Here is an 18,215-nt window from a genome sequence, read left to right as displayed (position 1 = left end):
ACCATCATCTTAAGAAGATGGAAGCCTGTTTTGCAATAAATAATCAGCAAAACTTCATCTCAGCATATTTTAAGACATTCCAGGCTTTTACCTTCCCTTTCTTAAAATCTAAATTTTAACATCTTTTCTCTTTTGTAAAGCATGGTTCCTGGTGCTTAAAGATCTGTCCCAAACATCGGAACTGCTGAACACCCAGCATTCTAGGAGGAAGGAAGGGCAATTTTATATAGTTATGGTGTCTGCCAGTGTTGCTTTCCCTCATTTTATATCAAAAAGAAACAAAAAAGAGAGAAAGGAAGTGAGACAGGGTGAGAGAGGAGAGGGCAAAAGGGGAGAGACAGATGGAGGGATGGAGAGAAAGGCAACAAGAGATGTTCCAATGCTACAGTGTCTGTTCTCCATCTCTCTGGCCTCTCTGTTCCCTATTTTCTCCCCCATCCACACCTGCCTGGCCATTCTTTGTCTAAATACACCATTTTATCACCATCTGTTAACACACCACCCTTGAATTATGCTTCTCCAGGTTTAAGAGTGGAAGCACAATTTACAGGAATGCAGTTTTCTAATGGACTCAACTCAGCACTTCAGAGGATATGATTCTGGTAAATTTCAGTACATTTCCTTCAAAAAAAACCTGGCTCTGCAAAGTCTGAAGTGGAGAAGATCCCAATACCCAAATACCCATGTACTTGCATTTTGATTTTAAAGCAGTAAAGATGAAAAACTGTATCTCTTTTAAAAACATCATTAACATAATGCCACCAATAAACCAAAGTTTTCATTTTAAGAGTTACAAAAATCTAAGCTCCAAAATAGATACCATTGGGTGTGAACGCCCATTTTAAGACCTTCACTTTTGTTAAAAAACAAAAAAGGCAAAAATAAAACACAGATCTAGAAAATGCCATTAAACAAATAACATTTACTGATTACCTTTGTAATCATCACCCAGGACCAAGAAATAGAAGTTTGCCAGCCGTCCTGAAAAACGTTTCATTTGTCCCATCCCAATCATCCCTCCTTTTCCCCTCACAAGTAACTACTATCCCAACTTTCATAACAATCCTTTGTGTTTCCTTATACTTTTATCACTCAAATGTCCCCAGGTACTACAATATAGTATTGTCCATTAAAAAAAATATATCTTTCAAGTCTCTTTTAGTCTATGGGTTCCCCTCACCACCCCCTTTCTTTTCCTTATAATTAATCTATTGATGAACTAGGGCCATTTGACCTACAGAGTTTCCACAGTCTGGTTTTTGCTGATTGCATTCACGTGATGCAGTTCAATTTATTTCTCTTTCCTCTGTGTTCTGAAAAATGCCAGAGGCTTGATCAGACTTTAGGCTTGATCCTCTGGCAAAACTATAGGTGACGGTATGTCCCTTGATCAGGAGACATGTAATTTCTGGTTGTCCCCCTTTTCACAATGTGTGCTGCTGTTGAAGTTCGATGTCTAGGTAGATCAGTTAATTCATTAGCAGAATTGCAAAATGGTCATATCTTAATTCTGTCATTTCACTTGTTAGTTGGAATATGTTTATAAAAAGATGTTTTCCCTTCGGGCGCCTGGGTGGCTCAATCTGTTAAGCGTCCGACTTTGGCTCAGGTCACGATCTCGTGGTTTGTGAGTTTGAGCCCTGCATTGGACTGTGCACTGTGTGCTGACAGCTCAGAGCCTGGAGCCTGCTTTGGATTCTGTGTCTCCTTGTCTCTGCCCTTCCCCCACTTGTACTCTGTCTCTTTCTCTCTCAAAAAAAATAGTAATCATTTTTTTTTTTATTAAAAAAAAAAGATGTCTTCCCTCATTTACTATTTGGTTACTTAGTGGTATCATTCATACAGGAAAGGCAAGTTCAATGCTTTTTTGCCAGTTTTTAAGATAATGAACTGATTCTTATCATCCTCTAAATTTTTTTTAATGTTTATTTATTTCTGAGAGAGAGGAAGAGAGAGAGAGAGACAGCAAATGGGGGAGGGTCAGAGAGAAGGGGGACAGAGGCCCAAAGCGGGCTCTGCACCGACAGGAGAGAGCCCCATGTGGGGCTCGAACTCACGAACCGTGAGATCATGACCTGAGCCAAAGTTGGACACTTAACCAACTAAGCCACCCAAGGAGCCCCTTAATTTGTTTTTAAATGTCATTACAAATGTGTGAGTTTAAACATTTAATGAGTTTTAATCGCAATTGTTGTCCTTACTGTTATATTCGTTGTCCAGTGGGAACCTCTTCAAGTTAAATCCTGAATCCTTTTGACAAGACCCTAATAATTTTTTCTTCCTTGTTGTCTAGTATGAATGAAGAAATGCTCCTTTTTACATTAAGAACTCTACTTCACTTTAAATGATTCAGTTTGCCCCCCAAAAAGGATATATGCAAATATACCGTATACAGTAAGGTCTGCCTATATTTTCTCAAGATGTCACCAACACTTTCTCAATTCCTCCTGCTATATAATCACATTATATATATTTTTTCAATGTGGACAAATAGTTACATGCATAACTGAATTGCTCTTAATCCACTCAGCTATTTGAAAGCATTTAAAATTTTAATTTAAAACAATTTTGTTGAAAAAAGGAGCTCCTCTACGATGTTAACCCAAAGCAGGACTCCATAGAAAAAATTACAAAACAGAGGTTTTTGTATTAGTACATGCAAAAATGTAGGACTAATACTACAGTAAAAACAAACTAACCACAAATTGATGGTAGAGGAAAAAACTCAGATTCCTAACTCGTATTTTCCTACCAGAATTCTAAACAAATGAGAGAAAATCTTTTGCTTCACCCAAAACAAATTGATGTGGAAAAAAAAAATACTACCCTACAGACAGCTGAAATTATAGATGTGCTGGATAGAAACACCATTATGAGAGGACATCATCCAACTATTACCTTAGAATATTGTGTTTCAAACATAATTCTACAAGCTGGAAAATACGTTTAAGGGGAATGGTTCCCTCGAAACTAAGGTATAGTACTAATCTCAACCAATCAGAACAAAATCTTTCTTGATCTTGTTTTGATGATGCATTTGCTTAACTGGGAAAATGAAAAGGGAGTTGGAGGCATTTCCCCTTCAGTACTGGCACAACCCCGTGTGCCACCCAAATACGGAGCATCACACACCTGGGATGAATCCTGTGTGTCTGACCACTGACCACCCATGGCTCTGTGGGCAAGGCTGGCATCCTTCATCCTCACCTTTATCCTTTATCCTTATCACCTAGGCCAATCCTGGTACAGCCCACGTAAAGCATATTTCCTGAAGGAAGTGAGGAGGGTATAAAGAAGTGGAAAACACAGAGACTGGGGAGAGATCTCAGGTTAAGCACCAATTGCCAAAAGGCAGCCAGGTGAATGAGGCAGGTGTTGTCAGGGACACAGAGAAGAGCACAGATAAGATCTGGGCATGCCTTTATTCACTCACTCCCACAACAAATTTTTCTTTGGCACGCCTACTATGTGCATCCCACTGTGCTCATGGCTTGGAGTTCAGCAGTGAATCAGCCTGGCTCTCATGATGGTGCTGTTAAGGTTCCATTTACTGTTGAACACAGGTTTGTCGATATTAATTACGTGAACAGAATTTCCCTGGTAGCAGCATTTTGAAATGACTCACTACAAATGCCGGTCAATGTTAGAAATCCAAACAGACAAAAGATTAGTAAAAATCCACCTGCGTGCCAAATCTTGAAAAAATTCGGAACTATGTAAGGCAAAATGGTAGCTACAGACTGTATGCTTCATATTTACAATGTTTTCATTGAAACAATATAAACTATTGCATAAGAGCTATATTTATTTGCTCTTATTTATGACAAGCTTTGTTAAAAAAAAAAGATAAATAAATCGTTAGCTACACTGCCTCATGCAACTCATTTCAATGCATTCGGTAACAGTCAACCTCTGAATAAATCACGGAGAGCTCAATTTTCAACCTTGATGTTATCTTTAACATATTAAAATATATTGCATTTCAGCCCAGTGTAATAAACAGTCATGGCAAAGGCTTTTAGCGCAACATAATGAGAAAATAAGGAAAAGTAGTCATTTTCCTTATCATATTATAAACTAGAATCCTATTAAAATATTATAATATAAAATTATACTTGATTCTAGAAGTCAAAACATGTCTAACAAAAGCCAGCAAAACTCTGAAGACACAGCTGCTGGTCTGATCAAGTGTCGTGGTGGAGGTGTGGAGACGGGTTACTCTCTCAGAAAAGGCTGGAAAAGACTTGAGCCCCATTTCAAAAGCCTAACTTACTATTCATTAGTGATCGCTTTGACTGCGCTCACCCAGGGAGGTGAGCTGCCAGGGAAAGTTACACAAAGCAAAAAGCTTTCCTGACAGTTCCTGAACAGTAAAGTTGGGAGTTTTCCTTCCAAAATAAATGCATAAAGAAATGAATTATCTGATAAAAGCCAGGAAGAGAGAAGTTTTTCTCCAACCGTGTGTAACTGTGAATTCTGTCACAGCCCTCATCTCTGCCTGAGGTTTATAGTGGATAATGGGAATCTTCTTTCTTTTGAAGAGGCTGCACTGAAACAAAAGCACCAGACCTCGAAAGGAGCAGGGCACACCGGACAGCATTTGGAAGGAAGTGAACCAACAGCTGACTGATGATGTTCTAATAAAACAAAATTCTTCTTTATAAGAATCACATATGGGGAGAGAAAGCACATCAAGAAAGCTCCCCTCATGGTAATTCATTTAACATTTAGTTAAACAAATAGTAAGGACCTACTACGTGTCAGGCTCTTCTAGGAGGTGGGACTAGAGAACAGTCTCTACCCCTGGGAATCTTACTTTTGGTGAAGGAAATGGGCAATAAACAAAAAATATATGAAAGACCCATGCAACTTTCTAAATGACTTTGCACTTGCTCAGCCTTTAGCATTTTTTATGGTCAGTGCCACTGAAAAAAGAGAAAACGATTAAGCAAAAGTTGCATAAGCAAATAAATACCACATGTCAAATTTATAGCTCCTTTATTCAATTTGTTTACAGGGAATAAGAGGGTTTAAGTCATATAGCATGTCCCCAAGAGCCATTGTTACAGTCCCTCAAACACACCTTTGATGCTTGGCTTATGGGGCTCAGAAATGGGGGAGAGTGAAATATTTATATTGCAACCTAAAGGGAGAAACGATGCCCCAATTGTGTGCTTCATGACTTCTACCCCATCATGGATGAGACAAAATTCACATGTCTCGCTGGGGTAAAAGGAAAAGGCTGCTAAGGATGAGGTGAGAGGCATCTGAGTTCTGGCCACCATGGGGCTGAAGGTATTACGATCTGAGCTTACCTATAACCATTCTCGGATCACCTAAAGGAAAGTGCAGCAACGCCCAAAAACTCTTGCTAGAGAAATGGGACATGTCACCAGGGCTTGTCAGGCTAGGACCCAGTTTCTGGGAAGAATCTGCTTATCCTGAAATTATACTTGACTTGTCTTCAGAGAGAAGTTAGTGACCCCTGTATATACAGTCTCAGCTCCTTAGAGTTTACCAACAGTCAGGTAAAACATGGCTTACTAGAATCCAACCAACTGGATTCCTAAATTAACACTCCTACTTAGGGGTGCCTGGGTGACTCAGTCAGTTGAGCATCCATCTCTTGATCTAAGTTCATGATCTCATGGTTTGTGAGTTTGAGCCCTGCACTGGGCTCTGCACTGACAATGCACAGCCTGCTTGGGATTCTCTTTCTCTCCTTCTCTGCTCCTACTGGCTCATGCTCATGCTCTCTCTCTCTTAAAATAAAACAAACAAACAAAATCAAAGTTTGTCATAGCTTGGTTTGTATTCAACTTAATTTCTTAAAAAATAAAAAATAAAAGAATAAAAGTATTCTTTTTTTTTTTTTTTTTAACACTTACATCCAAGTTAGTTAGCATATAGTGCAACAATGATTTCAGGGGTAGATTCCTTGATGCCCCTTACCCATTTAGTATCCCCCCTCAAAGAACCCCTCTAGTAACCCTCTGTTTGTTCTCCATATTTAAGAGTCTCTTCTATTTTGTCCCCCTCCCTGTTTTTAAGTTATTTTTGCTTCCCTTCCCTGTTCATCTCTTCTGTGTCTTAAAGTCCTCTTATGAGTGAAGTCATATGATATTTGTCTTTCTCTGACTAATTTCCTTTGGCATAATACCCTCTAGTTCCATCCATGTAGTTGCGAATGGCAAGATTTCATTCTTTTTGATTGCCAAGTAATACTCCACTGTGTGTGTGTGTGTGTGTGTGTGTGTGTGTGTGTGTGTATCACATCTTTATTCATTCATCCATCAATGGTCATTTGGGCTCTTCCCATATTTTGTCTGTTGTTAATAGTGCTGCTCTAAACACTGGGGTGCATGTGTCCCTTTGAAACAGCATACCTGTATCCCTTTGATAAATACCTAGTAGTGCAATTGCTGGGTCGTAGGGTAGTTCTATTTTTTAAAAAATAAAAGTATTCTTAAGTTTAACTCAAATTGTATTTAGAAGGCAGACTGTTAAAACTGGAAGTTGCTAGCTGACAATCTCAACTACTATGACATGTATTCCTGAATTTAGGTATCGTACATTACAACATTTAAGCCAGTAGGATCTAAAATGTGGAGGAAGAAGTTTTCTCTTTGAGAGAGGATATGGTTACCCTCTCAAGATCACTAGGTAGAGATAAGGTATGTAGCTTTCTTTCTGATTCTCCTTGATGGACCTAGAAGGGCAGAGAAGTAGGAGGCGGGAAACCAGGTAGAAAATGCTTTCTTGTTCTAAGGAGCACTTCCTTAGGAAACCAGCCAAGAGTTTTAAAAAGGAGACTAAGAAAAGATAAGCCTGGGACTTTCTAGGTACCTAACTAAGAGATAGATGCCTGTCATTAGAACCAAAAGGGCTAAAGAATAAGGTGTAGAAGATTAACCTGTTAATTCTCAGTGAGAAAAAAAACTAGATATTAAGCTGTACTCAAGGTTTCTTATATTTTTTATTTTTCTTACATTTTTATTTTCTTATGCGCATGTGTGCGTGCGCCATTTTTAAGAAAAGAGAAGTACATAGAACATTGCTAACTATACTTAAAATGTGACCGAAGTCATAATTTGTAGGCACAAAACTGGGTCATCTGCACCCACCTTCCAGCAGCACTCACTAAATACAGACTTAGTTTTTAAATAGTAGATACTCCTCATGAAACCCACAGTGAAACCCCTCTATTTAAATCACAGAAAAGGTCAGTAAAGGAGACTTCTGAAATGAGTACCTAATTCAATCACTCCTACTTCCTCTTGAGTCCTATTCCATGAAGGACAAACCCTGAGACATTACAGGATATTTTAATATTGGATAAAGAAAGCCAAGAATTGAATCTGCTTATAAACTTACATGATTAGTCTACAAATAAACAGACACTAATTAAAAAAAAAAAAGCCTGAATGTACAGTTAGCAGATAATTTATGTAACTGATAAACATGTTGCCTATATACTAGTCTCAAAAAAACCAAAGGTGTAAGTTTGTAGACTTTTGGACCCACTATCATCTACTCTTTATAGCTTCTCCAAGATTATGCCAAGGCTAAAACAAACAAGAAAAAGAGTTAATAATAAAATTTAGAATTCTTATAATTCTAGTTAGTATGTATGATTATCTAAAATTAGGAAAGAAGATTGAATTTCGTCAAATGCCTCTTCTGAATCTGTATTTAAAAAAAATTTTTTTTAATGTTCATTTATTTTTGAGGCAGAGAGAGACAGAGCATGAACGGGGGAGGGTCAGAGAGAGAGGGAGACACAGAAGCCGAAGCAGGCTCCAGGCTCTGAGCCCGATGCAGGGCTCGAACTCATGGCCCGTGATATCATGACCTGAGCCGAAGTTGGACACTTAACCGACTGAGCCACCCAGGTGCCCCATCTTCTGAATCTGTATTACCCCATCTAGATATCACTTTTTGTTTTTTTCTGTCACTACTCCCCGGTCTTCTTTCCACCAATGCTCCAATCTCTGGAGTTTAAAAGCAAAAGCCAGGCTCCTGTGCTCCCAGCCCTTGATGGTCAAGCTTTCTGAATTCACTTTTTAAATTCCACTCAAACCACAGTCCTCGAAAGTATATTTCTTACACTGTGTATTAATCTTCTCTGGGGCACTAAACACTGGCTGGGGAGTGATCTTGGACAAGTTTCTTAGTGTCCCTGTGCCTCCAAAAGAGAGATGATAACAGTAACTAACCTCCTTAGGTCTCTGCAAGGATTGAGCAAATTAACCTGTGTAATTCAGATAGGTGACAAGTGCCTGACACACTTAAGTGGTCCACAAAGATCAGCTATGATTTTGACTACTGTTGTTGCAAGGCTGACCTCTTGGCTTCCCTGAAACCATTCTCTTCAATCCTCTTCCTACGTCTGGACCCTTCTCAATTTCCTTGATAACCTCCTCATCCTCAAAACCCTTCCTAGTCCCTAAAATGTTGGAACTTTAAGCACTCCACCCTCAGCGCTGTTTCCCTACACTCTCCCCGGGTTGTCCTCACCCACAACTATGGTTTCAACTACCACAGTATGCCCACTATGCCAGTATGCCAGTAGCTCCTTTTAATGCATACCCCTGCTGAGCTCCAAACTCCAAGGAAAGCTGCATGTGGATCTTCAAAATCAAAGTGAAGGCAACATGATCAAAGTTGCACTCACTACCTTTCCAAGTTCAGTTCATTCATCCATTCATCTAGCATTGACTCAGCACCACGAGGTGCCAGGTAGAGTTCTACCTGTGGCAGAATAAACAGGAAAATACCTGCCTTGTTTCCATGTAGCCTCATTGCCACACTCCCCTAGGTCAGGCCTTCACAGATTTTTCTTAGTTTTCTTTTTAGTTACAGTAAAAAGTATGAGTAAGAAAAGAAAAATTGCCTGTAATTCTAATTCTAGAGATGATCTAGAACTGTGTTTCTTTACTTTCTTTGCGTATACTTTTTACACAATTGAGAATATATATATATGTGTATGTGTGTGTGCGCACACACAATTTTGAAATTTGCTTATTATAAGCATCTTGTTATTTTATTAACAATTCTTTAGAACATAATTCTTAATTCCAAGTAGCTAATAATACTCCATTATATGGATGTACCACAATTTTCTCAGGGGAATGGTTCTCTCTTATCTTTGAATTATCAAGGCTATTTCAGTTTTTGTTTCTATTAATAAATAATGACACTGTGACAGACAATATACTAAAACATTAACTCTTTGAGTACCACAAGTCTGAGGGGTTTAATTTTCTCTTGGTAATTTATCTATGTTTTTCTAACTTTCTACTATGAGTTTATATTGCTATAATTGGGGAAGAGGGTGAAGTGAGGAGGGATGTCCAGTATTTAAAAAAATAACACAAAACATGTTGTTACATTAAATATGAAATTAATGCATACTGATTAAAGTATGTTGATTTTCTTAGAATAAATTCCTTTCGGATGTTTTTGATATATACTGTCAAAGTTCTGGAAAATGTCCAGCAATTTATACTTTTTCCAGTGTAAATGTAACAGTGTCCACCTATGTCAACTTAAATATGGGTATATTTTATTTTATTTTATTTATTTATTTTTTAACGTTTTATTTATTTTTGAGACAGAGAGACAGAGCATGAACGGGGGAGGGGCAGAGAGAGAGGGAGACACAGAATCGGAAGCAGGCTCCAGGCTCTGAGCCGTCAGCCCAGAGCCCGATGCGGGGCTCGAACTCACGGACGGCGAGATCGTGACCTGAGCTGAAGTCGGACGCCCAACCAACTGAGCCACCCAGGCACCCTAAATATGGGTATATTTTAAAGGCTTTGCTAATTTGGTAGGCAAAAAATTATAATCTTTCAGTTATTTGAATTTATATTTTTAAATCACCAACCATTTCCCCCCACATTTTAATTAGCCATTTGTACTTGACAGACTTTGGAGCAAAGAGGCTAAGAGTCCAAGTGCTCGGACTTAAATTGCAGGTGCACTATTTATTGTTTGTGTTAACTGTGCCTTGGTTTCCTTACACATATACCAAGAATAAAATGTCTCAATTGGCGTTGTGAGGGTTGGATGGGTCAGGAATCTTAGGAAAGTGGCTGGCACACGAGACTCTCAGTACATGTCAGCAGTGTGGCTGCCACCAAGGATGCTCCTTTTCTGTGCGTTCTGCATTCATGTCCTCTATGTCGTCTGCTCGTTTTTCTATTAAGGTTTATGCTTTAACACTATCAAACCTTTCCTTTTAAATACTTGTTTAAATACTATAGCTATCAAAGAGTTGTTTGGCATGTGCATTGCCAACGTCTTTCCCATTATGGTTGCTTTTAAATATTAATACATTTTACCATTTTATATAGTCAATCCCATGTGTATATTCTTTTGTGATTTCTTTCATTGGTTTAATGCTTATTGCTTAGGATGTCCTTGACCATATAATTTTATATCCTTTTTTCACTTTTTAAAAGTTTTTGTGTTTTCATTTTTTGTTAATTATCTAAGTCTTTCATCTACCTGGAGTTTCTTTTGTAGTTGCCCAAACATCTGATGTGTTTCCTCACACAGTCATGATTTAGATCCCCTTAGTCAGGAATGTTTTCATGCAACTTCTTATGAGCTCCCAATATACACTATATGAACATACTATCCAGCAACTGTTGACTTGTTAGTGAACTTGACCACCCAGAAAGAACTATGTCTTCTTCATTTTTGTCACTGGTGTTTAGTAGAGTGTAGACCAGGGTGCCCCTAGTCACCAAACGTTTCACGGAGAGGTAAAAAATGAATGAAGTCACTCTTTTCGTTCTCCTCCATTATCCAGTTTAGAATCAGATAAGTGCATTTACAACAAACACACCAGTAAGTTAATGATGCCAACTTCTTTCACCACTACCTGGCACAACATTCTGCAACCTACTGCTGAATCAGTTTGCTTTCACTGGGTCAGTTGAGGAGGATGGGTTTTGCATCCTGTTCCCCAGGCAGGGTTCTGGCTCTACAGGCCCGAGTAAAAGACAACTCATTATCAGCTTATCTACTGCCCAGCCAAGCAGAGTCCTAAACAACAGTACACATAACAAACTAAAACTGCTACATTAGTATGCATCAGTCCAAATGTGCCCAAGGCTACTCATTGCACCCTTTTAAAACTGTGAAATACTGGAAACACCCTCTATGCCCATGCTCAGGGGAGCAGGTGCATAAACTATGGACATCCACATGATTGGAGTACCATGCAGCTACAGAAGACAGTAAGAAAATCCCTAGGAAGTAGTAATGGAGTGAGCCAGGGTTTTCAGTTAATTGGAAAAAAGCAAACTGTAAAAGACTATCTATAGTATGATCACTTTTGTGTAAGAAAGGAGGAGAAATTAGAAAACACACATCTTCTCATTTGTACAAAAAGAAACATGGGAAGGATAAAAGAGAAACCAATGAGGCTGGTGTTTTGCAGGAAAGAACCGAGGGCTGGGGGTGGGTAGAGGGAATGAAGAAGGGAAGTGACACTTCTCTGAGTGTACCCTTTAATACAGTTTTAACTTTGAAAATCATGTTTTATGTTTTCAAAACAAAAGGCAACAAAGACAGAGAAAAAACTGAAATGTGGATAACAAACAAATAAGCCGAACTATATTTCAAACGAATAACTACACTGAAGGTGGAAAAATCAAAAAGAATGAAGTCAAGTAACATTTGAACACAGTATTTTGACTAAATACACTCAACATAAAGTTGAAAAAAAAAAGAAAAAACCATATACAAATATTGACCTCTAGTTAGGAGGTTTGGATTTCTAGACGGTATGAGTAAGCAATTCTGCAACTACTTAATGTGTAGTCTAGGGCTGAGCACATAAGGAAATATGTTGTGGATAATTGCAAGTCCAGTTTCTCACTGTCAGAGAAGAGACTTACAAATATAGAAATGTGGAAAGATAGAATAAAACCGTGTGGTGGCGTTGATCTGGAATGCAAGGTTACAGTATGAACTCATGATTGAGGTGTGTGTGTATGCATGTGTGAACAAAGATGGGGAGGACTTAAAAATTTCCTGACTAAGAGAAGGAATCTCAGATTCCAGGAGAGAGAGATGTGCTACCAGCTTCAACCTTGTCACTCCTTTCACTTCCCACTTAAGTTCTGAGCAAAGAGTCACAAAACCCATGAGGTGGTTTATAAGCAGGCTGGGAGCTGGTACCCTTAAATCACTCTGGCCAAGTTCTGCAAATGACGTACTCGGGAGCCATGCTCTGACAAACTGGAGACAGGCTGTCCCGGGAAGAGTGAGAAGACAACTTATTCCAAGGGCAGCATCTGATCCCATACATGACCATTCTTCCTATTTGGACTATCCCGGAGAATAGTGTTCAAAGCTCTGGATTTGCAGTTCTTTACATACACACTACACAATGCATTGCACCTGTATCTCTAATCCTTTGTGTAAGTGGGCAGCGACAGCTTTCTTCCTACTGCTATCTCGTTTTGGCTTCCTAAACTAGCAGTTACTATAGACAAAACATTTTCCTGCCTTACAACTTTATTTGAATTACTGAAAATATATCCCCTGACCAAAAGTCCCTCAGGCTCACGTACAAAATAGAAATAAAATAAATCTAACCATTAAAAGGACCTTAAAAACATAGCACATTTTAGAAAAGCAGTAACCTTGGTTATCTGTTTTGCCCTGAGTTCTGAATTAATTATGAGGTTGACAAGGATTATGAGAGGTCATGGGGTTTATCTCCTCACTCTGTAAGATTGGATCTAAATCATTCTGGGAAGATATTTATCTACCATTATTTTAAGTAACTCCAAAGAAGGAGATGCTATCAATTTTTTTCAGCAGCCTACTCTATCTTCTTTAAAACCTTTGTGACCAAGGAATTTTTTTGGCTTTAAATTTAATTTCTATTGGGCTTACACCAGTTCCCATTTTTTGAGTATTATAAAATCCGTCCCCTAGTTTCCATTCCTCTGAAGGAATAACACCAACTCCTTTCCAACTTCATTCAAATCATTCACCCACACTCCTTAACCCAATCTCATGTTAGGGGCAATGTCAAGGGTACAGGAAAGAGAAAATCTAAAAATATACCCTCCGCACTGTACTACCCGGGCACACCCTAATGGATGGCATTTGTCATGATGGCCCTGAGCAATCCAGAAAAGTTCCAATGGGCTCCATAGTTCCTGTTTAAAAATACAGGGCAGATTCAAATACAGTTTTCACTAAAGTGGCTAACATAAAGATTTAGTACTTGAAGGGAATGTCTTTGTTCTTGGGTTATTATTCTCTTATGTAAAATAAAACGCCTCATTACCAGATTGTGTTGTACAAATAAGATGCTACCATATTTAGAGACTTGCAATTTTATCCAGTCAGTACTAGTCCCTTTTTAATTTTAGGTGGAAAGTTATTGTGGGCAGTGACCATATATCACGTTGGAGATTCAATTCAAAACAAGAAAAAAATACATCCAATGCAGATTATTGACTGTACTGTCCTACTGAAAACAAAGAAGAAGTTACCCAAGGAGTTTACAGTGAGTTGGAAATATGACATTCAACATCAGTTATCACCACAAAAGCAGGAATTGAGTCTAAGTGCTATGCCAGAGAGATATGGAGCCAAGAAGGGAATGAGATGAATCTCCAAGAGGTGGGATCAAGCAGAAGAGGCTCTTGAGGTGGCTCTTAATAATGGGTAGGATTCTGAACAGACTGAGGCTGGAGAAGGAAAAAGTGGTCATTTCAGGGAAGGGATTGCACAGAGAATGGAAATATGGAAACATGCTCAGAAAATCTACAGAAAAAGAGATTAGCCCATGAAAACACTTCAAAAAACTGGCTGGAACTAGGTGTTGGGAGACCTTGAACACTGAGCCAAGGAGCTTGCCTTATTCTGTGGGCATGCAGATACTCAAAGTATCAAAAGGTTAAGTTTCTATATTAGAAACTATAATGTTGACGAACAGCTTCTAAATTGCGGCCACACAAAAAAAGGGACTTGCCCATAGAAGTGATTGCACCTAGAACTCTGTAAGATAAAAATGGTAAACTCCTAGTAAGATGGCCCTCCGTAGGATAACTAGATCAGGAAACAAAAAATAAGACTAAGATAATTAATTAATAACTAGAAATTTTATCTGAATATATAAAAATAGTCAATAAAAAATACTTTAAAAAAAAGAACAATATCTTTCAATGTCAATAAAGTGTGCAAATCAGTCCAAAACTACTATATGGTCATTTCATACCCCAGCTTTAATATTTCAGTATCTTATAATATAGCTATGAACTCAACATTACTTCTTGATGATTTTCCTCGAGCATATTTACACTGTGGTTTTTGCATGTGATATGTACCTTATGAAGATGAAGTCATTTCCTACATTTTCCTTCTTTCCGTTTAAAATCAGATAGACTACAATCTGCTAATGAAGGAGCGCACCGTTCCTAGCGACAGATTTTTACATGGTCAGAAATTACTATTATCATGAGATACCTGGCCTTTGTGTTACTTGGATATTTTGAATCCATTCTTCATACGTCACCTTAGCACTACATTTACATACCCTACATAATATAAACAAGGAGGAAAAACTACCAATATTTTTTACATTATCCTGTGCACATTTTTATAGAGGATTCCAATTTTAATCGAAGAGACTCTGAAGATACAATTGTGTATAAAAAATAATTTCTTGGGCAACCTCTAGATAAAACATTGTAATAATTTCTATAATAAAAAAGGGAAATTAACAAAACAAGATAGTTAATTCTAGTACAAAGGCTCATCGGATAAGCCACCTAAAGAATTGTTTTTCTAAATACAGATATCCCTTTCTTGCTCTGTACTGATAAGATTATAGGTAAAATTTTAGAAAGCTGAAAATCCTTTTAAATAATACTTCCTTTAGCTTTAATCACAAATAATTGCCTCTTCTGGTGCTAATGAGCATGAGCACCATGGAATGGAATGTAATTCTGCCGGTTCATTCAGGGTAATGGCTTTGTGAGCTAGTGACACTGCTGAGAAATCTAGTCTCAATTTCCTAGAGCACAATAAGTGAGCAGCAGTACATTTTTCACTTGAGGAAGATTTTCTAACCTATGCAAATATAAAAAGAAAACCCGTTATCTGTTGATAAAAACAACAAAGTATGTTAAATAAAGTTTTATGTGTTACTCTTTCCTTTAACAGCCATCAGTTCCCTGGATCATGAAAGTGAGTAAAGCACTTCACTTACTGAAATCAATGAGAAACCGTCCAAATCCTTGCCTTTGGTGCTGGGGCATGATCATTATGCAGGAGACATTATACTTCTGCTGGCAAAGCTTTTCCTGAGGGAAGGAGAAACAGATCAAGTATGTCAGAGCTCTGCTTAAGTGGGCAATTCCCTGCACCTGCCAGTGTCCTTGTACAATAGACCACTAAGGTGAGCCAATGTGTTAGGTCAGGATCAAGCAGAATAATCCTACTGTGTTGATCAATCAAACTATCAGCTAACAACAAATCATCAACTCCAGGCATGCCTCTCAATTTGCATTTTTATCCTTGAAAGTTGGTACCATAAAATATGAATAAAGAATCCAAGTAAATATGAGCCAAATGAAACCGAACACAGACATTATGCAAGAAATGACTTCTTTGCTCAGACAACTTGGGAGGTGGGGAAACAATGACAACAACAACAACAACAACAACAACAACAACAAAAACACCAAAAAACCATCCAGAGAGTCACCCAGGGGGTTAAGGTAGGATTTAGCTGGCTACCTTGCTAAATAACTTACAAATTTGTAACATCTGTCTTCTGCCTTGACCAGTGAAAACTAAAATAGTGTATGTGCAGGTAGAGCGGCACAAATACATCTGTCTCATGGATAAACATTCAAAGTAAAAAGCTCGAGAAATAATCTGCGTTTCAAACCAAGAAAACAAATCAAAACAAAAAAGACAAGAGCAACAAGAAACCCCAAAGCATCCATACAAAAATGAGGCCAAAATGTTACCAACAGTATAAAACTAGGAGGAAGAATGAGAAGAATATGGAGGGAAGCAGTTCTTATAGTTAAGGAAAAATTTGCAATCTTCATAGGATGTGGCATCAGAGCAGCAATATTTAACTGAGAGTACACGGAAGCAGCCAGAGCCTGCACCGAGAAGATCTGGAAAAGGCTTTTGAGGTTGTGAATGCTCTGGCCAAATATAAACCACAAATAAGACTGACCACAAATGGTACTAACCACATGAAAGAATAACTTCAGAACACCCAGATCTTTAATGAACCTATTTGAAAGATCACAGGAAATTGTGGAAAAAACCCTACAGGGCAGAATTAGAGACTTCTTTGTGAAAAAGATGTGCTCCCAACACTTGCACATTTGTAGCTGTCCTTGGGAGTCTCTAAGAAATGAGGAGGAAGAAATCATGTGTCAGTTTCCCTAAGAAACTGGACTGTCCATCATTGGATGTGCACATTGTGCCAAGGGTTCAAGTAATTAGTATTCTTTGCAAAGTCAGACAAATGAGTCACTCTATCTAAAAAGACAAGTATTGTGGATTGAAAGGATTCCTGCTTTATGTCATTTTTTTTGGTCCCAAACCATTCCTTCCTTTAGACATTGTAATACAGTCCAACCCTCCCCTCCACCCCACTCTACCCTTTAACACATGTTACTACAGCTAAATTCTAATCTATGGATAAAATAACTGTTTCTTCTTTCTCTCCTGTTTAAAATCATCTACTACTATCTGTCTGGGAAGTCAAAAGCATGGAATGATTTACACTGAACTCTTCTAGGACATCTTGGACATTCCTCTGGCTATAACCTCTAGAATTTGGTTTAAGTATAACCCCAAAGGGCCATAGTCCTTCACACTCCAAATGGCACATTACAATATGGTTTAATTTGCATGCACCTAGACTTTTTAAATGCTTATTTTTTAGATTTTTGTTTTACAGCACTGCCAAAGAATGAGTTTTCCATGTACAGTAAGAGATAACAGTAGTTGCTGCCATGCTGTAAAAGAAGCTGTGACAAAATGAGAAAAGTTTAGCTTGTTCTAAGTATGATGGTGGGTCCCCTGGGAGAAGAGAGGCAGAGACTAAAACCTTAACAGACACCATCAACTCTAGACCCAGAGGCCAACTTGAGACAAGGCAGGACCAAAAACAGCAGGCACCATTAAGCATCTACATTAAAATACAGACACATTTAAAGAAATGCCATTTTCTAACAGGAAGGAAAATCATGACCACTATTTTTGTCTCCTTTTTTTAAAGATTTTATTTTTAAGTAATCTCTACACCCCATGTGGGGCTTGAATGTAAACCCCAAGACCAAGAGTCACATGTTCCACTGACTGAGGCAGCCAGGCACCCCATGACCACTATTCTTTTTGAATCATTGGAGAAAACGATTTTTATAAACCTATACAAAGGTAAGATATTTTATACATTATATAAGCAGATTTCCTATTTAGTGTTTTATCTTGTGTTAATGCTCTGTCATCTTTTGAATCTGTTATGTGCAAATTAACTTTGTCTTTTTTGTTGTTTTGGAGCTTTACCAAACGTGTGGATTAAAATACTGAGGCTATTTCTCATGAATGCTGTCACTCATTCATAGTTTCATTTACGACTTCTGGATTGATTCTCAAATTTAGAAGAATTGCAGTTTGTAAAGGACCTTCATATATATTCTATCTTTTGATATTCCATGAAAATGACACTTCCATAAGCATTCCATTTACATTATGTAAGATTCATTAAAATTCATTTATCACTCAACATGCCAAAATGTATCATAAAATAAATAAAATACAGGGTTCAGATCATTTACCGTGTGCATAGAAATCTTATAATTTACCACCCTGGCACATTAAAGTATCTTGTAGGTGCCTAAGAAAAGTTAAGCTTATTACCTGACTCAGTTTTTCCTTATTGCCTATGAGTTATTTTCAGAAGCCTTTGAACAGAGGAATGTGAGTAAAAAAGACAAACTGTAACCACTCAATATGTCAAGGGCTTCCCTGTATTAACAGCTGGAGATACTCAGGCTTTCTAAAGGCGAGGCCGCTTTAGATCTTAAAACAATAGCATAGAGTGTAAAAGACAAATGAGTAAACCCAGTCATTATATCACCTTGACTGTCCAAATGCCAACGTTCCAACTCACTGCGATACTGATGACTACAGAGGGAATACAGTGAGGA

General features: G+C 38.1%; 1 protein-coding gene across 5 annotated transcripts in view; it reads right to left on the bottom strand.

The window, feature by feature from the left end:
• KAT6B (lysine acetyltransferase 6B) overlaps window positions 1-18,215 on the bottom strand; it is a 192,668-nt gene that overhangs the window by 23,227 nt on the left and 151,226 nt on the right. For all 5 annotated transcript variants that reach the window (XM_043598136.1, XM_043598139.1, XM_043598138.1 and 2 more), the window contains exon 13: window positions 15,245-15,338. In XM_043598136.1, coding sequence (XP_043454071.1) covers window positions 15,245-15,338 — 94 coding nt within the window. The remainder of the gene's footprint in view (window positions 1-15,244; window positions 15,339-18,215) is intronic.

Source organism: Prionailurus bengalensis, chromosome D2, assembly GCF_016509475.1.
Source record: "Prionailurus bengalensis isolate Pbe53 chromosome D2, Fcat_Pben_1.1_paternal_pri, whole genome shotgun sequence".
In the NCBI taxonomy this organism is placed as follows: Eukaryota; Metazoa; Chordata; class Mammalia; order Carnivora; family Felidae; genus Prionailurus; species Prionailurus bengalensis.
This window is presented reverse-complemented; position numbering and strand designations above follow the sequence as displayed.